At 40.8% G+C, this 18,351-nt stretch overlaps 2 protein-coding genes across 3 annotated transcripts in view; one reads left to right on the forward strand and one right to left on the reverse strand.

The window, feature by feature from the left end:
* ASB7 (ankyrin repeat and SOCS box containing 7) overlaps window positions 1-15,703 on the reverse strand; it is a 49,566-nt gene extending 33,863 nt beyond the window's left edge. The window contains exons 1-4 of the mRNA XM_010381687.2: window positions 15,287-15,703; window positions 15,004-15,107; window positions 8,532-8,653; window positions 5,991-6,252 (exon numbers count right to left, since the gene is read on the reverse strand). Coding sequence (XP_010379989.1) covers window positions 5,991-6,201 — 211 coding nt within the window. The 5' untranslated portion in view covers window positions 6,202-6,252; window positions 8,532-8,653; window positions 15,004-15,107; window positions 15,287-15,703. The remainder of the gene's footprint in view (window positions 1-5,990; window positions 6,253-8,531; window positions 8,654-15,003; window positions 15,108-15,286) is intronic.
* Window positions 15,704-16,097: 394 nt separating this feature from the next.
* Window positions 16,098-18,351, forward strand: part of LINS1 (lines homolog 1) — a 29,022-nt gene continuing 26,768 nt past the window's right edge. For both annotated transcript variants that reach the window (XM_010381688.2, XM_030930189.1), the window contains exon 1: window positions 16,098-16,212. The gene's annotated coding sequence lies outside the window, so the exon portion shown is untranslated. The remainder of the gene's footprint in view (window positions 16,213-18,351) is intronic.

Below are 18,351 nucleotides of genomic sequence, written 5' to 3' on the forward strand. Positions count from 1 at the left end.
GAGACTCCATCTCAAAAGGAAAGGAAAGGGAAAGGGAAAGGAAAGATAAACTACCTTGTTTTGCAAGTAACAGGTATAGCTGAGGTGGGAGGACTGCTTGAGCCCAGGAGGTAGAGGCTGCGGTGAGCTATGATTATGCCACTGCACTCCTGGGTGTGCCACTGCACAGCCTGGGTGACACAGGGAGAGCCTGTGGGAGGTGGGGGATGTATGATGTATTCAAGCGACTTCCTAATCCCACCAAAAGGCAGCCCATTTCCAATCTTTTTTGATAAAAGCAAAGATTAGTCTTGTCTCTGTAAAACTGAGGAATAATAATAAAACTTTAGATAATTGGTGTTAGTTTTCGCTCTCTTTCTTGATGGAAGCAAAACAGATATGGGTTCTACCCTCAAGAAGCTTTAGACTAATTGGAGATACAGACAGTAAATAAAGATCTATAAAACAATTCATTGTGCTCATGACAGCTGTAATAATAAAAAGTACAGGGAACAATAATATCACATAACAGAAGGATAACGTTACACAGGGAACAATAGTATCACATAGCAAGGATATATATAAGGATTCTAGGTGACCTGGTCTGGCTGGTGAGAGAAGGTTTTCCTGAGAAAATGATCAGCGAGAGCTGAGAGAGAAGCAGGCAGAGCAACATGATGGGGCAGGGGTGGAGAGTGAGCAGAAGAGTGATCCAAGAGGGTCTCAGGCCAAAACCTTTGCACTCAGTGACTCTGAAAGAACGCAGAGGGACTGTGGCTCAAAGCTGCAGCTGGAAAGGTAAGAGGAGCCAGGCACTGCAGGACCATGTGGATCACATTATAAACTTTCAATATCATCGTAAGAGAAATGGGAAACCAATTGTGGAATTTTTTTTTTTTTTTGAGACGGAGTCTCGCTCGGTCGCCCAGGCTGGAGTGCAGTGGCCGGATCTCAGCTCACTGCAAGCTCCGCCTCCTGGGTTTACGCCATTCTCCTGCCTCAGCCTCCCGAGTAGCTGGGACTACAGGCACCCGCCACCTCGCCCGACTATTTTTTTGTATTTTTTAGTAGAGATGGGGTTTCACGGTGTTAGCCAGGATGGTCTCGATCTCCTGACCTCGTGATCCGCCTGTCTTGGCCTCCCAAAGTGCTGGGACTACAGGCTTGAGCCACCGCGCCTGGCCCAATTATGGATTTTTAAAAGAAAATATTTTTATTTCCATTTTAACAGGTCACATTATTTGGAGACAGATTGGGAGGGGGCAAGACTGGAAGCAGGGATGGAAGAGACCACTGTAACAGTCCTGGTGAGGAATGTTTCCTGGCCCAAGAATGGGTAGCATCTCCAGGGAAAGGAAGTGAAAAGATCTGACAACTTTTTAGGAGGCAGAATCAATAACACTTAGCCATCAGTCATATTGGAGGTAAAGAAAAGGTACCAAGGATGGTTTCTAGATTTCTGGCATGGCAATCAGAGGCTGTGGTGTCGTTTGCTAGAATGAACACCGTAGTGAGAATATGAACACAGCTTGTGCTATGCTGATGATGTCTATGAGCCATGGGAGTGCAGAGGTTAAACACACTTGGCTACACTGGTCTAGAGGTCACAAGCCAGGACTAGACTAAATACAGAGCACACCTAAGCACCACAAGTGGCCATAAGCAAGTGGGGCAGTAGGTGTTTTCTTCTACTAATTTTTCTAAGTCAGTTCATAATACACTAGGTGAAACACTCTCTAAATCTCTTATTCTACTAGGAAAAGGGTATCAGGTAAGAGGTGCTATATAAAAACAAATATAGGGCTTATCCAAAATATTTGTTGTTTTAAATAAAAACTCAGAAATGGAACCACACATATATGAAACTCTTATATCTGACCTAGCAGTGCACGGTAATGAAGAAAGAAGGCATGATTTAGGCTATCTTTATGGGAAAAAAGTGAAACTTTACCAGGCTACCTCATATACACCAAATCCAATTCTGAACAGATTAAAAACCTAAATGTCAGAAAACATTTTAGAAGAAAATAAAGGCAAATAATGACCCTGCAGTACATTTCCTAAACAAGACACAAAGGGCACAAACTATAAGGCGAAAGAAAACCATAATTCACCTACATTAAAATGTAGACTTTTGCCCAACAACAAAAACAAGAATGTGAAAAACAAACTACAAAAACAGAGAAAATATTGCAACATATTAACAAAGGAGAATATATAAACAATCCCAACAAATCAATAAGACAAAAAGCCCAGTCTTTCAATGTTTGTTACTCATGTCATTTTTTCAAAGAAAAAAAAAAAAAAAAGAGAGAGAGAGGCAGGCATATCACACCAGGAAGGAGAAAACCATCTGGTAGTACATCACTAACAAAGGCAGGTGAATAGGCACTATCCTGCCCTGTCAGTAAGAACATAAAATGATGACAATCTCTTTGGAGGACAACTTGCCAATATCCATAAAAAATGTTTTGACTTGGCAAATGCACTTCTAGCACTTAGTCAAGAAATAAATTCTCATATAATGTAATATGATCAGTCAAGGACATTCTCTGTGATGTTTCCAGTAGCAGAAAAATGAAAACGTAAAATGTCCGACAATAGAAAGTAAGTGTAAATAAATTACATCTATACGATGGAATCTGAGACAGAGTCCTATGCAGATAAGGAACTATCATTAAATTAACTGTCATGTGAAAAAATCAAGAGGTGGAACAGAACGTTTAAAAAAGGGAGTTGGCTACAAGGTAGAAAATGGAAAAATATTTCTGCCTACATGCATAGACTATCTCTGGATGGTACAAAAGAAACCAGCGAAAGATATGGCCTCCAGGAAGAAGAGTAAGGGACTGGGGCTAAAAGTTAAGAGATTTGCCCCTCATTGATCAGTCTATAGCAGCTTTAATTTGCTTTTTAACCATGTATGTATGCACTACCTTTTAAAAAACAAAATCTCCTGCTATGAACATTTCAGCCATTCTCAAAAAATAAAAGAGAATAAACAACGATAGTATATCCATACTTATCAATAGCTGAAAAGAAGAGTGAATCAATATGTATTAATAGAACCGACAGAAAGTTTCTTTGGGGATAATGAAAATGTTTTAAAATGGACTGTGGTGATGAATATCCAACTCTACGAATATGCCAAAAGCCATTAACTGTACACTTTAAATGAGCGAATTCTATGGCATTTGAATTATATCTCAATAAAGCTATTAAAATATATATAGATATACAGTCATATACTGCTTAACAACAGGGATACATTCTGAGGACTAGGTTGTTAGGTGATTTCGCTCTTGTGTGAACATCATAAAATGCACTCACACAAACCTAGATGGCACAGCGTACTACACACCCAGGTTATATCATACAGCCTACTATTCCTAGGCCACAAGCCTGTACAACATGTTACTGTACTGAATACTGTAGGCAACTGTAATACAATGGTATTTGTGTACCTAACCATAGAAAAGGTATAGTAAAACATGGTATTATAATTTTATGGGACCACCACTGTAAATGGGGTCCATGACTGAGCAAAATGTCCTTATGCTGCATGTAACCAGATACATGCACATATACAGAGAGAGAGATTCAGAAACTTTAGCCCAAGCTGGTCAACCTGCAGCCCAGGACAGCTTTGAATGCAGCCTAACACAAATTCATAAACTTTCTTGAAACATTATGAGAATGTTTTGCTTTTTTTTTTTAGCTCATCAGCTATTGTTAGTGTTAGTACATTTTATTCGTGGCTCAAGACAATTCTTCTTCCAATGTGGCCCAGGGAAGCCAAAAGATTGGACACCCCTGCTACAGCCTCTAAGCCCCTCACTGGTTTTTTTCTTTTTTTCACCCCACATAGGTTTTGATAGTTTTATTGGAACACTGCCACACCCATTAATTTACATACTATCTGTGGCTGCCTCCATGCTATGACAGCAGAGCTGGGTAGTTACAAAAGCCAGTATGGCATACAAAGTCTAACATGTTTACTATCTGGCCTTTTACAGAACAAGTTTGCAGACCCCTGTTATTAAAAAAGTCTTTAAGTCACACAGTTGTATAAAAAACAACAGTTGTAGAATTACACAGTCAGTATATTATTGATGTTCAAAAACCACACACAACATAATACCATAGAATTTTTCTTTCTTTTTTTTTTTTTTTTGAGACAGAGTTTTGCAGTTTTGCCCAGACAGGAGTGCAGTGGCATGATCTCGGCTCACTGCAACCTCCACCCACCAGGTTCAAGCGATTCGCCTGCCTCGGTCTCCTGAGTAACTGGGATCACAGGCGCCCGCCACCATGCCCAGCTAAATTTTTATTTTTAGTAGAGATGGGGTTTCGCCACTTTGGCCAGGCTGGTCTCGAACTCCTGACCTCAGGCAATCCACTCACCTTGGCCTCCCAAAGTGCTAGGATTACAGGCGTGAGCTACTGTGCCTGGCCATATGACTGAATTTCTATGAGTTCATGTAATAGTGTTAGGAAATACTCTAGAAGGGTAAGCACTAAACCAAATGTATACCCAGTTACATCCACACAGAGGCAGACGGACAAGGATCAGGGTTAGTCAAAGGGGACTTTGGCTTTATTTGTAATTTAACTGAAGATTTGCTTTGTTTGAAAGAGACAATATTCATGTATTACTTGAATAACAGAATATTTTTTATTAACTTTTTTTAAAGTGAGGCTGGCAGAAGTGAAAAGCAACAGGACTAGGTGGAATAAACATTGTGAGCCCTGATCTTGGTCTTAAATGTCATGAAACCCTGCATAAAATTTTAACCGTTCTGACTTTACACCCACCTTTTACTTTTTACATATCTTTTTCCTGGCATTCCACTTCTATTTCCCTTTCATCAACTTCAGAACTGAGGTTTTTGTGTTATAAGGTGAAATTATATGGAAGACAAGCTACAAAGTAGGCACAGGCCAGAGAATTTCTGGGTTTTGACAATGGTCAACTATTTCAGGCATATAGTTCCCATTTCAGGGCCCCTGGGCCATGCAGCTACTCCTAGTCTCAGTGTTAGCACGCCTTGCAATCAGTCCATCCTGTTAGCCTTTGTATTCATATTATTCACATGACCCTCATAAGAATTCTAGAACTTCCAACATTTTTCTGCACCTCAAAATGCAAGTAAGTTTGGCTAGTTTTGTAACAAAGTGCACCTTAGCAAGGAAACTAAATCACTTCTAATGAGCAATTAAAGCCCTAGAATGGCACGTATGTAATTTGAGTCCCCAACCAAGCTGCTTTCAACCATAATTTACAGAGATAATATGGGTATACATGATCAAATATATATAAAATCCATCTCTAGGAAAATAAAGTAGGTTGAAATTCAACTGGAGAAATTAGTTTTGGACAATTATTGGTTTAAAAACCGTGGGAATGGACAGTTTTTTGAAGCAAAAACATTAATATGTCAAATATAGTTTCCAATTGCATATATTTATACAAAATTAGATCTCAGATAAGCAATCTTCTTACAGTATACCTACAAACTATGTACAGTTTCTTGAAAAAACAAGTGCTCTAAAATAACAAAGGAAAGCATCTAAAACAAAAAGATAAGGATAGGGTATCATTAGGCCATGATGTTTAAAGGACTGGTGCTCGGTCTATATGCTTGAGCAATAATCAACAGGGGAAACTTGTGTAATTCTCTAATTATGAGTATACCACAGCCACTTCTGCTTCTGAAACAAAAGCAACTGGACAACCTGAAGAAAGGCTGCTTAGCTGAAATAACCTGGGCAAACCTGGCTGTACAGAAACGACAGTTTCAGGAAAAAGAATCCATTCATAAAACTGATCTTTTAAACAATCTGGTTTTAAACAAAAAGGCACACTTATAGCAAATCTTCACAAAGGAGAGAGAATAAAATGTTGAGTATTAACAGAAGAGAAGCATTAGAAATTACACATAGACACATTTTAAACTAAAAATAATTTATGCTTCTCCTTGGGGAAAAAGATTTGCTTCTACAAAACTCACCTCCGTGTTCTAGAAAAACCCGAACACATCTTTCCTTTCCTCTTGCTGCAGAGAAATGAAGCAGAGTCCAGCCATTAGCATCTCGGCCATTTGGAGAATAGCCTTGTTCTAACATCTTTCGCACTGTGTGGACATCTCCAGCAGCCACCGCAGCCTGAATCTGCAACTCTTCCTGGAGTTCAGGGTTCCTTCGACAATGATGGTGTAACATCCTAGCTGAGTCCACTTTTTACAAAGGATTCATTAGGTCACAGGGATCAGCCTTTAAGAAGAGAAGGTAGAAAACGTAAAATTTAGAATAGCTGGTTCCTGATACTGTGTCCATTAAATATCACAGAACATTCCATTTGCTAAATCAGTAAACCTTACTAATGACAGTGTATACTACTAGCGGGGTGTGGTGGTGCACACCTATAGTCCCAGCAACTCAAGAAGCTGAGGTGGGAGGATTACCTGAACCCAGGAGATCAAAGCTGCAGTGAGCCATGACAGCACCACTGCACTCCAGTCTGGACCATAGAGCAAGACCCTATCTCAAAAAAAAAACACAAACAAACAAACTAGCAAAATGATACAATATATTTTAAAACCTTAAGAATCTAAACAATCAGGCCAGGCACAGTGGCTCACGCCTATAATCCTAGCACTCTGGAAGGCCAAGGCAGGCGGCTCACTTGAGGCCAGGAGTTCGAGACCAGCCTGGCCAACACGGTGAAACCCCGTCTCTACCAAAAACACAAAAATTAGCTGGGTGTGGTGGCACATGCCTGTAATCTCAGCTATTTGGGTGGCTGAGGCACAAGAATTGCTTGAACCCGGGAGGTGGAGGTTTCAGCGAGCTGAGATTGTACCACTGCACTCCAGACTGGTAACAGAGTGAAATTCTGTCACAAAAAAAAAAAAAAAAAAAGAATCTAAACAATCTGGTGATTAACCACATGATAAAATTACTGAAAGGAAAAGTAGTACAGTGAATTCTCATACTCTCTAATAGGTCAGAAAAGAGGACTGTACTAAAACCCAATATAGAATGAAATATCTGGCCAGGCACAGTGGCTCATGTCTGTAATCCCAGCACCTTGGGAGGCCAAGGCAGAAGGGATTACTTGAACCCAGGAGTTCGAGACCAACCTGGACAACACAGTGAGACCCTGTTTCTACAAAAAGATACAAAATAAAAAAATTAGCCAGGCATAGTAGTGTGCACCTGTAGTCCCAGCTACTCGGCGGGTAGAAGCAGGAGGATCACTTGAGCCTGGATCGAGGCTGCAGTGAGCTGTGATTGTGCCACTGCACTCCAGCCTGGGATACAGAGCAAGACCCTGTCTCAAAAATTAAAGAAAGTAAAATGAGACCTCCTTTATGGAAACAGGAACAGTCCAAAGTGAAATGGTAAAAAGTTGCATCTTACGCATGCATACAAAAACATTTTTAGTGTGTTTTTAAGTTTTTAACTACATACAGCAAACTAAACTAACACGCTTCTGGAAAGCAACTCTAGGTGTGCTAACTGGAAGGAATAGATTAGACTCATCTCTTAACTAGCAGCCTCTGTTTCTAACAATTTTTTCAAGTGTGATAAAGCCCTTTAAAGACATTTCTGTTCTCATATGTAGGTTAGACATCTCAGGATAATCTTGCTACCAACAATCATTTATCTTGCAAAACTTATTATAGACTGTATAAAGGCAAACTTAGGCCTAACAAGTCAAATCGTTACAACTTAAGAATACAAATATCCTATGTTGTTTTATACATAGGAAATGGTGTCATTACCTACTCATAAGTATCATGACTAAGTGCTCAACTTTAAAAATATCAAGCTACTTCTACAAATAGCTATTTCCTCATAGAAGATTGCCTTTTTTTTTTTTTTTTTTTGAGACAGAGTCTTGCTCTGTCCCCCAGGCTGGAGTGCAGTGGCACAATCTCGGCTCACTGCAAGCTCCGCCTCCCGGGTTCACGCCATTCTCCTGCCTCAGCCTCCCAAGTAGCTGGGACTACAGGTGCCCGCCATCACACCCGGCTAATTTTTTTGTATTTTTAGTAGAGATGGGGTTTCACCGTGTTAGCCAGGATGGTCTTGATCTCCTGACCTCGTGATGTGCACTCCCAAAGTGCTGGGATTACAGGCTTGAGCCACCGCGCCCGGCCACAAGATTGCCTCTTATTTCTTCTCTCAATTCCTTCACAAAAATTGTCCCTCTCAGAAATGTTAAAATGAGAATCCTTTCAGAATAGGTTTTTGCTTATTCTCAGTTACAACAGAAAATGCTGAAGACCATTCGAAGGAACTAATGGAAATTTACTATGTTCACAATCATCCTTAACAGATTTTCTTTTTAACGAAGTGATTATGTTGGCACTTAAAATGAGGTCTACCATGCAAGAAAAAGACTGAAACAATATCCAAGCAAACCTGGGTTTTCTTTAGTGAGTGGTGTAGTTAGTACACATTAACCGATTTGAGAGAGAAGTAAAAAAGTTAAATGAGTTTCCCCCAGAACAACACAGATGACCAATAACCCTGAGTCAACTCACCTTATGGAAGAGTGTCCCTTCTCCTGATGTATAGATTGCCTAATAACCATTGTGCACACACAGCATCGTGGGGAGGGGCTTCAAAGTATGTCCAGCCTGCAGAGCAAAATAGCCTTCTTGACCTAAAAACAAATAAAAATAACAATCATAGGAAAATTCCTTAAAATAATAATCATAGCTGTCTGCACAGTCTATCTTTTGATGAATTTAAACTTCAGGGCTTTACAATAAATCTGTAGAGCAGAGAACTCAGATCAACTCTTACAGAAAATAACGATTTAGTTTCAGGATTTTTCCCCCAAAATGCTATTTGAAAAAGAGCAAATAAAAAAAATAATAAACCATGTATTTGGAATTTGGATGCAAGCATAGATTCTTCATTTTCCTCTATTGAGAATACAGTTTCAGACTTGCTTTATCTGAATTACTTTTTAACTGACACCATTAGTCACCTGCACTTTCTAAACAGGACTTAAATGAGAATATGTGTGCATTAAATATAGTAGGTGGCCTGGGTTAAAATAAAATCTATGACAACTAAAAGGAGACTGCGTCTTTAAATGCTTTTTCTTCACATGCCCTAAAGGCATCAAGTCAATCACTTTGAAATTGTTATTCCTTTATGCATACACCAAACTAGATAAAACATTAACAACAGCCTTGCCAGGTTCCCCACTTGAATTCTGAATAAACTCTCTCTACAACTAAAAGAAAAGGGATCATTCTTCTTTGTCAATTAAATTCCAGCTCTGTTAATCCATCAAGGTTAAGGACACAAAGTGACTTCCACACAAAACTCTAGGAATTACGTATTGGGAGAACTACTACCCCATCCCCTGATGGTGGGTGAGCATCACTTAAACCTTCAGACAAGAAAAGGTCAGACAACTTAGCAACCTGGCATGTGGCAGTTGTGTGTCCTGCCAGCTGCACACCAGAATTTTCAACCAATCCAAATTGGTATCGTCACTTCTCTCTTTTCCTCTATTCTCATCTACTTTTACTTGTCAAACTTCTTCAAGGAAGGTAAAGAGTTTGCCAACTTGCTCTTGGAAATAAAGTTTGTTTTAAAATTCTATTATTATTTCTAAATAAATGAGGCAGACAAGATCAGAACAAATCCTACGAAACAAGCTGTGCAACATGCAAAAAGATTCTTATACAAATGGCTGATTCCAAGACTGGAACATTGCACGGTGCCAGAAAGCAAGGAGGTGCTCAAAGAAAGACATCACGATGGAGGAAGTCAAAGGGACACAGGAGCCAACTGAAAGATCCCTCAATAGCCAAAGAGGGAACAACTGGAGCAATACTTAAAATAGTACCAAATGACAAAGTACGAAGCAGATACCAAGAGTTCACACTGATACAAATAACTGACTGGATAAATAAAGAGGGGGAGAAACACATCTGTTGTTCAGAATTCCAAATAATTTGTATAGATAGTCCCTCCTCAAGATGGTGACAAACATATATGTTAATACAAGACGTTAATAGGAGGAACTGAGTGTCGAGCATCTAGGAACTCTGTACTGCCTTTGTAATTTTTCTGTAAATCCAAAGCTTTCCTATAATAAATTTTATTTTAAAATGCAAATCAACATCTCCAATGATGAGCCTCACACATTGCCACCAATGAATACACCACCACTTTTCACATGAGCTACGTCTACATTTCAAGAATGAACATTACTGGACATCTCACTTCTAAGTGTGTCCTCAGCACCCCCTGCTTCCCAGAAGAAGTAAAAATGACCCAATATAGCTTCAAGCCTGTAAGAATTCCTGTGGTTGTTGCTGGCTTCCAACTACCCATCTCCACATCCACGGAGGCAGCTGGAAGTGACAGGGAAGAGGGCATGAGAGCTGAGCAGAATACGAAATGGTGTTAATTTATTAATAATACCAAGAGAAGGCCTGGTGGTAGAAGATGAAGTAGCAAAACTATTTCTCCCCACAAGAAAGATGCACAGGCGGTAGCAACTTGTGATAATTCCATATGAGCTCCTTCAGTCAAACAAACAAATGTCTATGGAATGCTTCACACCTACTTGGCACAGTGATAGGATCTGGCCATAGGCAGCACCTCCAGGTTACTATTACAATAGAGTTCTGCATATTTAAAATGAATTTTTTAAAATCCCAGACATTTTAAGATTATTTTTCTCTTTTCTGAAAATACCAAGTGCTATAAACAATAACCACAGGTTTAAACCAAAAAAGTACTCCCTGCATGTACTAGTGCATCAGTGTTTACCAGAAAAAAACATAACACACAAGTCATGCACACATGATCCCTGTCAGTGCACTGCTTTGAATTATGACAGACAATAACTTATTATAAAAGACCCCCAAATAGTCAAAAGCATGAACAAGTAATTTCCTCTTGGTGTTACTTTATGAGAGCTGCACCTGACAGAGTAGGGCTAGTCACATGTGTATAAATGAAGAAAAGACCATGGAGCTGAAAAGCAAACACAATATCCAGCGGGAAAGAGGTCTATTAAAAAACAACAGAGGAAGTCCAGAGATGAGAATGGAAGAAAGCCTATTTTCCCTCAGGGAGTTTACTAAAAAACTGATAGCTCACAGAAGTCACCTATAAAATAAAAAATGAATATAGCAAAGGAAGTAATTTTCTGGGTTTTTTTTGAGACAGAGGCTCGCTTTATTGCCAGGCTGGAATGCAGTGGTGTGATCCTGGCTCACTGCAACCTCTGCCTTCAGGGTTCAAGCAATTCTCCTGCCTCAGCCTCCGGAGTAGCTGGGACTACAGTCGCGAGCCACCACGCCCGGCTAATTCTTGTGTTTTTACTAGAGACAAGGTTTCACCAGGTTGGCCAGGATGATCTCAATCTCTTGACCTCGTGATCCACCCGCCTTAGCCTCCCAAAGTGCTGGGATTACAGGTGTGAGCCATTGTGCCCGGCCAGGAGGTAATTTTCTAAGTATGTTCAGTTAAGCTTTTGTGGACTCAGGAGCTACTGATACTCTGAGGGTATGATCTTGAGAAATTCCATTCTAGGTTTCAGTCAGAAGGAAAAAAAAAACATACAAACAAGGAAGACTTTCTTTTCCACTCGGGGTCAAAATAAAACAATCTAGGCTCCAAGCTTTAGTACTACTGACCATATTAAAAACTACTAATTTAGAAATTCAAATACATTACTATCTAATTTCCATATAGATGCCAAGTGAAGTTCATTTAAACCCAAAACTTCTTGCTTCACACAGTTAAAAGTCTATACTGATAGAACAGAGTGAAGAACAAAATAAACATAAAACAAAATATGCTTAAGACCCGTCCAAAGTTACAAAACCTTCACCAAATTTAACCATATTTCCCAAATTTCCTTCGGCATAAATGATTAGACATTAATGACTTTTTGCATATTATTATCATTAAAAGTCCACACAGTTTTGATTAAGTGATGTAAACTGAACTGTGCTTTCCAATGTCACATAAACTTAGAAACAAGATATTGGCTTGCTACTCAAAGAAAGAAATAAGCATTTCTTTGCAAAGTAAACAAAAATACGTGTTGCTAAGAAAATAAATGCAATCAGCAACTCCAATGACACTGGGTCTGAGGAAAAAAAAAATCCTTCAATGGTTCACATTCACAAGATCTAAGAGGGAAGATGGATGCAAAAACACTACACGGCCCTACCAAAATGGAGAACATGGCTGAGACGCCTGTTCACAAGCTCTACTGATAGGATCAGGAGCCTGGAACCCAAAATAAAGTAGAAGTGTTATTTTAATAACACTCAACAAAATATAGCATAGTAGTTATGTTCCAAAACAAATAAAGGCATTAGTATTTCCTCCAAACTACTGGGCCTCCATATAACATAAGGGTTTATTACCATGCACAACTTATCCATGACTCACATAAATTCCAGCAGAGAAACCAGTAACTTTCATGAAGTGTGGATGAAACAACAGAAGAAATTTTAGAATTCACTTATCCAGACCCAACTCAAAGCTTAAATCACAAGTATTATAACGATGAGGTCCTGTCAATATTATCCCATTAACCCAGGTCTGCCAACACCATCTTTGTAGCCTCATGTGTCAGTTCCTAGAAAGTCTGCAAGAAAGGAGACAATCATCCTACATAAGAAGTGCATTCAGTTGATTATGAAATGGAAGGCTGCAAGTCAGGTAACAGATATGCCAATATAAATGATATCTGGCTTTAGACCTTTTAGGAATGGGGTGTATCTCTGTGTCACCAAAGTTAAACATGAATTAAAGAGATATTGTATGTGTCACAGTATTAAATAATTGCAAATGACATCACTTTATGTGTAAAGAATGTAAGTACTGGCCACAGTATACTAAAGATGCATCATTGTATAACTTCAATTAAAATCAATTATTCGCCCTACATGATTATAAATCTATTATTTGGTGACCAGATAAACTGGACTTTTTTTAAGCCACATGATTAGCAATAGAATTAATACAAAGCTAACTGCCAGGTTAAAAAATTTAAGCTACCTAACTAGCCATGTTGGTAAATAAATACCCAAATTAAATATTCTAAATGTCTGGTATAATCTAGACAAAACACTCTCAATCATTCTGATATCAGAAACATGACAGATGTTGACAATTTATATATATATTCCTTAATCTTAGAAAAACCATTAAAAGATGAGATGATCCATGAAATACTATTTAAGCAATGAGAATGAACTGGCTGAGAGTCAGAGTAAAGCCTTCTCCTCTCTTACCTTATATGCTGGACTAGCCACAGACTCTCTCCCTTACCATCTCAGGTGAAACTACTTCTTAGAAATGAAAGCATCCTAGAGTTAAATCTAAAGCTGAAAAAATATGTAACTGAGAGGCTTGAATACAAAACACAGTACTTCACTTTGATCTTTAAAACATGCTTCAAATATTTTAGCATGTTTTAAAAGTTCTGAAGCAATCATTAGACCATCTCCCTGGCAACTTCCATATTTACAGAATAAAAATTAGCCTTTAAAGATTTCTGCTTAGCTTTTACTGAAATGATGTAGTCAAGTACTCCTGATTCCCCACATATACATACAAAAGCTGCCCTAAGTATTCATCAGGGAACAGTCATTGGTAGATACTGATTCTAAATCCTATTCCCTAGAATCTCTTCTTTTGGCATACAGTTCCATGTCTCAAAAATATGTATACCTCAGATATCCTTAAAAACATCTTTAGCTATGTCTTGAGAATTAACAGAATCAGTAGAGACGCTAATTTCTTTTTGTGGAAGGCAGAAAGTCCAGTGGAACATAGGAAATCAAAAATATTAACTTCTGCTATTTTAAGTACTTCCTTGTAACAAAAATTCCCTAAACAATCTGGGATATTAAAATAACTCAGATTAACAAGTCACTTTATACTTTTGCTACTGGATGTTAGAAAAGTCATTCATTTGGCTAATTTTGGAATTAAACCTTGTATAATTTTCATGCTTATATCCCCTTTTTAGGAATTACACTAATGTCCTAAGTTTACTTTCAGTGCATTTTCAGAAGCAACAACAAAATATGGCAGCAGAAATGTGATCACATGAATTAGATGCCTAAATTTCAATCTAGCAAACTCTATGTAAAGGTTTTAGAAAGAGAAATCTTTTTTATAGAGTGCTAAAATTAAGACCCAGATATGTAACCACACCAAAAGGTTCCTTTGTTTTTAAATTCCTGAGTCAAACGATTAATAAGATATTGTGTAAATTTTTAAAAGCTCTTCTAGAAAATCTGAGGTGTAACAAACATTGTTTGTATCTTTATAAGTTTCAAAGCCCATCCACATTTGTCACACACAAACACACAGAAAGCCCAAAGAGTTAATTACACCTAAGTGCTTCAGGGTAATAATGTTGCCTTCATATCATTCACACTCTTAAGGTACACAGGTTGGCTTTCTAGTAGGAAATAAAATCAAATTATTTTCTGAAACTCATAAATCTCAGGCCAATAATTTACCTTTCTCTACCAAATCGATGTCAGTTCGATAACTCAAAAGGTTTTTCTGATGCTGGTAGAAGAAAGGTGATAGGAAAGAATAAGGGGGAAAACAGTAAATTGTGGTTTAATTAAAAAGGAAAGTCGTTCAGAATTAACAAGCAATTAACAAGGAACTGAGGCATTCCTATGAGAGTAAGGAAGGGAGGAGGGTAGCTACAAAAAGGTCTCAAAGCCTCAGAGCAGAGTAAAAGGCACAGTATACCAACAGATAATGAAAAACACAGAAAGACACTGTACAGAGAGAAAGTGGGAAAATACGTTCCTGGGTAGAGAAGTTATAAAATGTTAAGGATCAGGCACGGGTAATGTTTTTATTTTTCCTGGGAAACTGGGGGTGGGGGGATTAGGAAAGGTTGCATTCCCAGGCAACCACCCTGAAAATAAACCACTGCTTAATGAGGTAGGGGCCAGGAATAAACAGTGGGGGAGGGGAGGGCTGGCTCATTACCTTTATAGACGATGCTGGTCAGATCAGAGGCGCTGTGCCTTCTGCTTCTCTGATAGGTGGGCAGACCCCTTCCTGCTTTCGCGTCTTCTTCAGCCAGCTCAAACCTAGAAAAACAGAAACCAGTGAGTGGTGTAGTGCCTCAGGGGTGAGGAGGAGGGGGTTCTGAAGGGGGAGCTTAGGAAAGGGGCTGGAGAGTGGCAAGAACAGGCAAGAAAAAGCAGAGATTTTCCACCCTCCTTCCTCAGCCAGCCCTCTTCCCCTCGGGAGAGGTAAAGGACTTTACCTGTCTCCTCAGCTGCTGCTTCTCTTCCTCCTTTCAGCCTCCTCTACACTCACCAACTTCTCCATTGAAGAAATACCCCAGGCAGGGCCGGACCCTGGCGTTCCTGAACCTCCTCGGTGCCTCACGGCCCCAGCCCGGCGAGCATCCGAACAGACGAGCAGGCAGGAGGTGGCGATCCCGGCCGCCGGGCAGCCTTGGGGCAGGGGTGCAGGGAGGCAGGGAGGAAGTCCCGGCTCGGGTGGGGGGGCAGTCCCGGTCCAGGGCTCGGAGTAGGGGGCTGCCGCGCTCCGGGCCGGAGGCTTCCAGCTACGGAGGGACCCAGGAGGTCTCGGGACGGCGAGGTCCCAGGTCATACGGGGCCCGAAGTGCCAGTCGTGGGGTCTCCGGACAGGGGGCTTTCGGGATGCACTTTGCACTGGGCCACCCCCGCCCCCTCCCTCCAGCACTTTGGGGTCACTGGGATGGGACCAAGCCTTCAGCAACCAATCAGCGGCTGCAGTGGAGCCTGAGCCTGGAGCCGTAAACCAAGTCCGGGATGGGTGGGGGTGGGGGGAGTGGGGGCGACTTGGTTGGTTGGTTGCTTCCTTCTCTCCTCCTTATCCCCAGCAGCCCCCACCCTCTACCTGCCGTAAAGTTGCCTCTGCATTCGCGACAGTTAAGGGAGGAGTGCCGAACGAGGCAGAGATTCGTCTCCCATTGGTCTCACTCACTTTCCCCTACAGCTTCCCCGTGGTGGCTTCCGAGGCTCCGCCCCTGGCGGAGGGACTCAAAGCCGTTGCTAAGAGACACTATACTCCGAACGCGGGCTCTGCGCATGCGGAGGGAGGGGACAGCTTGTACTGTCTGTGAACTACGGTGGCCCAGAGGGAGCATTTGTGTTCCCTCGAATGGCGGTGTGAAGAGTGTTCGCCTGAGCCAGATCCCAGGCAGGTAACAGGGAGCGGCCGCTGAGCTGGCAGCAGGGGAGGCACGAGTGCGGCCAAATGAGGGACTGGTTCAGGGCTTAAGGTTGGGAGGGCGGCAGGCTCCACGAAGCAAGGAAAGGGGTGCCCTGTCTCTCCGCCCCTGTTCAACGCTTCTCAGACGCAAATGCCCGGTCTTGGCGCGGCTGTTGGTCCCTGAGACCCCGGTAGCTTCCAAGCTAGCAATGCCTCCCCTAGAATGGGAGAAGGGCCTCTCTTTGGGATGGCGATGCCGGTCCAAGGACTTGAAAGGATAGCAACGTTGGCGGGTTCCTGTGAATGAATGGAGAGGGGGCGTGGAGAGAATGCGAGATAAACTGATCAAGGCATGTTTATTAAGCACTTTATATTCATCTAGCAAGTGTTTACTGGCCACAGTTCTAGTCCTTGGGGAGACAACAGTGAACAAGATAGTGATTTCGGGGAGACATACACAAAATTATCAGATAGGGATGGATTATATGAGGAAAATCAAGCAGAATGGTGGGATCGATTTTGACCAGGACATGATGGTAGTGCTATGGTGTGAATATCTGTCCCCTCCAAAACTCATGCTGAAATTTAATCCCCAATGTGGCAGTACTGAGAGGTAGAGTCTTTAAGAGGTGGTTGGATCATGAGGGTTCTGTCTTCATGAGTGGATTAATCTATTCATGGGTTAATGGGTTATCATGGAGGTAGAACTAGTGGCTTTTTAAGGAGAGACTTGACAACACGTGAGCCTGCTCAGCCCCCTGACCACGTGATACTTTGCAGCGCTGCCTCCTGACACCAGATGTAGTCCGTCAGTCTTAGACTTCCCAGCCTCCAAAACTGTAGACAATAAATTACTTTTCTTTATAAATTACCGAGTTTTAGAAATTATTTTGTAAGCAAAAGGAAACGAACTAAGAAAGATAGGAAAGGTCTCTGAGGAAGTGACATTTGAGCAGCGATCTGAATGACAAATAGCCAGCCATGCCAAGGTCTAGGGAAAGGATTTTGCCAGCAGAGAGAATTAGAAATGCAAAGCCTCTGATGCCAGAATATGCTTTGCTCTTTACAGGAACTGCCAGAAAGAAGGCTAGGGTAGCTGAAGCAGAGTGGTGGGAAAATGACTGGTAATGAGACTGGGGGTGGGGCATAGAGGTAAGAATGACTGGTAATGAGACTGGGGCGTGGGGCATAAAGGTGAGAAGATGCCAAGAGTCAGATCTTGAAGGGCCTTTGTAAGCCTTGTTTAGGAGTTTGGACTCTATCCTAAGGAAAGTGGATTGGTTTTTCAGAAGGAAGTGGGTGTAGGGTGGGCCAGGATACAACCACTTTGGAAGGGATCGGTTGCAGTTATCCAGGGTAGAAGTGCAGTAGTGGCAGTGAATATTCAGCTTTTTTTTTTTTTTCCCTTGGTACCTCCCAGCAATCATATTTCATAGTTTCAACTTTATAAATTTCCATTTCTCCTTGAAATTGGTAGCTGAATTATAATTAGAAACAACTTATTCAGGACTATTAAATGGTATCAATTTTTAGTAGCTTTCGGTCTTTCAGTTCTACCATGATTTCTCCCTGTTTTTTTTTTCTTAACAGCAGGACTCCAATGTAAAAAATAAAAGCGGTATTTTATTAGTATTGTTAAATGAAATGTATAGGAAGCCATTGTTTTAGATTAAACTCCTGCACTAGGCCCAACAGACCAGGCCAAATCAGAATGGAGTTGCTGGTGCTAGCTGCCACATAATCAAACAACTTAGAAATGGGCCAGTTGTCAAAAAATCTGGAAGGTACACAGCAAGGAGTCAAGGGGGCCTGGCTTACCTGAGCCAGTGTGATAAAAAAGTCTCTCTTCCATTTTGTCTCTATAAGGAAAGTAACTTTGAAATGACCAGTCTGTCTTTTATTCTCTTTTTGCTTCTTCAACCCTCTTCAGCCCACCTCTGCTCAGCTAATCAGAACACCTTTTCTAAATTTTCAGTTGAGATGCTGCCAGATTCATGAATTGCTAATAAAAGCCAATTACATCTTTAAATTTGTTCAAATTTTGTTTTCGTTTTTGAGACAGAGTGTCACTCTATCGCCTAGGCTGGAGTACAGTGGTGCGATCTTGGCTCACTGCAACCTCCACCT

Source organism: Rhinopithecus roxellana, chromosome 5 (assembly GCF_007565055.1).
Source record: "Rhinopithecus roxellana isolate Shanxi Qingling chromosome 5, ASM756505v1, whole genome shotgun sequence".
NCBI lineage: Eukaryota > Metazoa > Chordata > Mammalia > Primates > Cercopithecidae > Rhinopithecus > Rhinopithecus roxellana.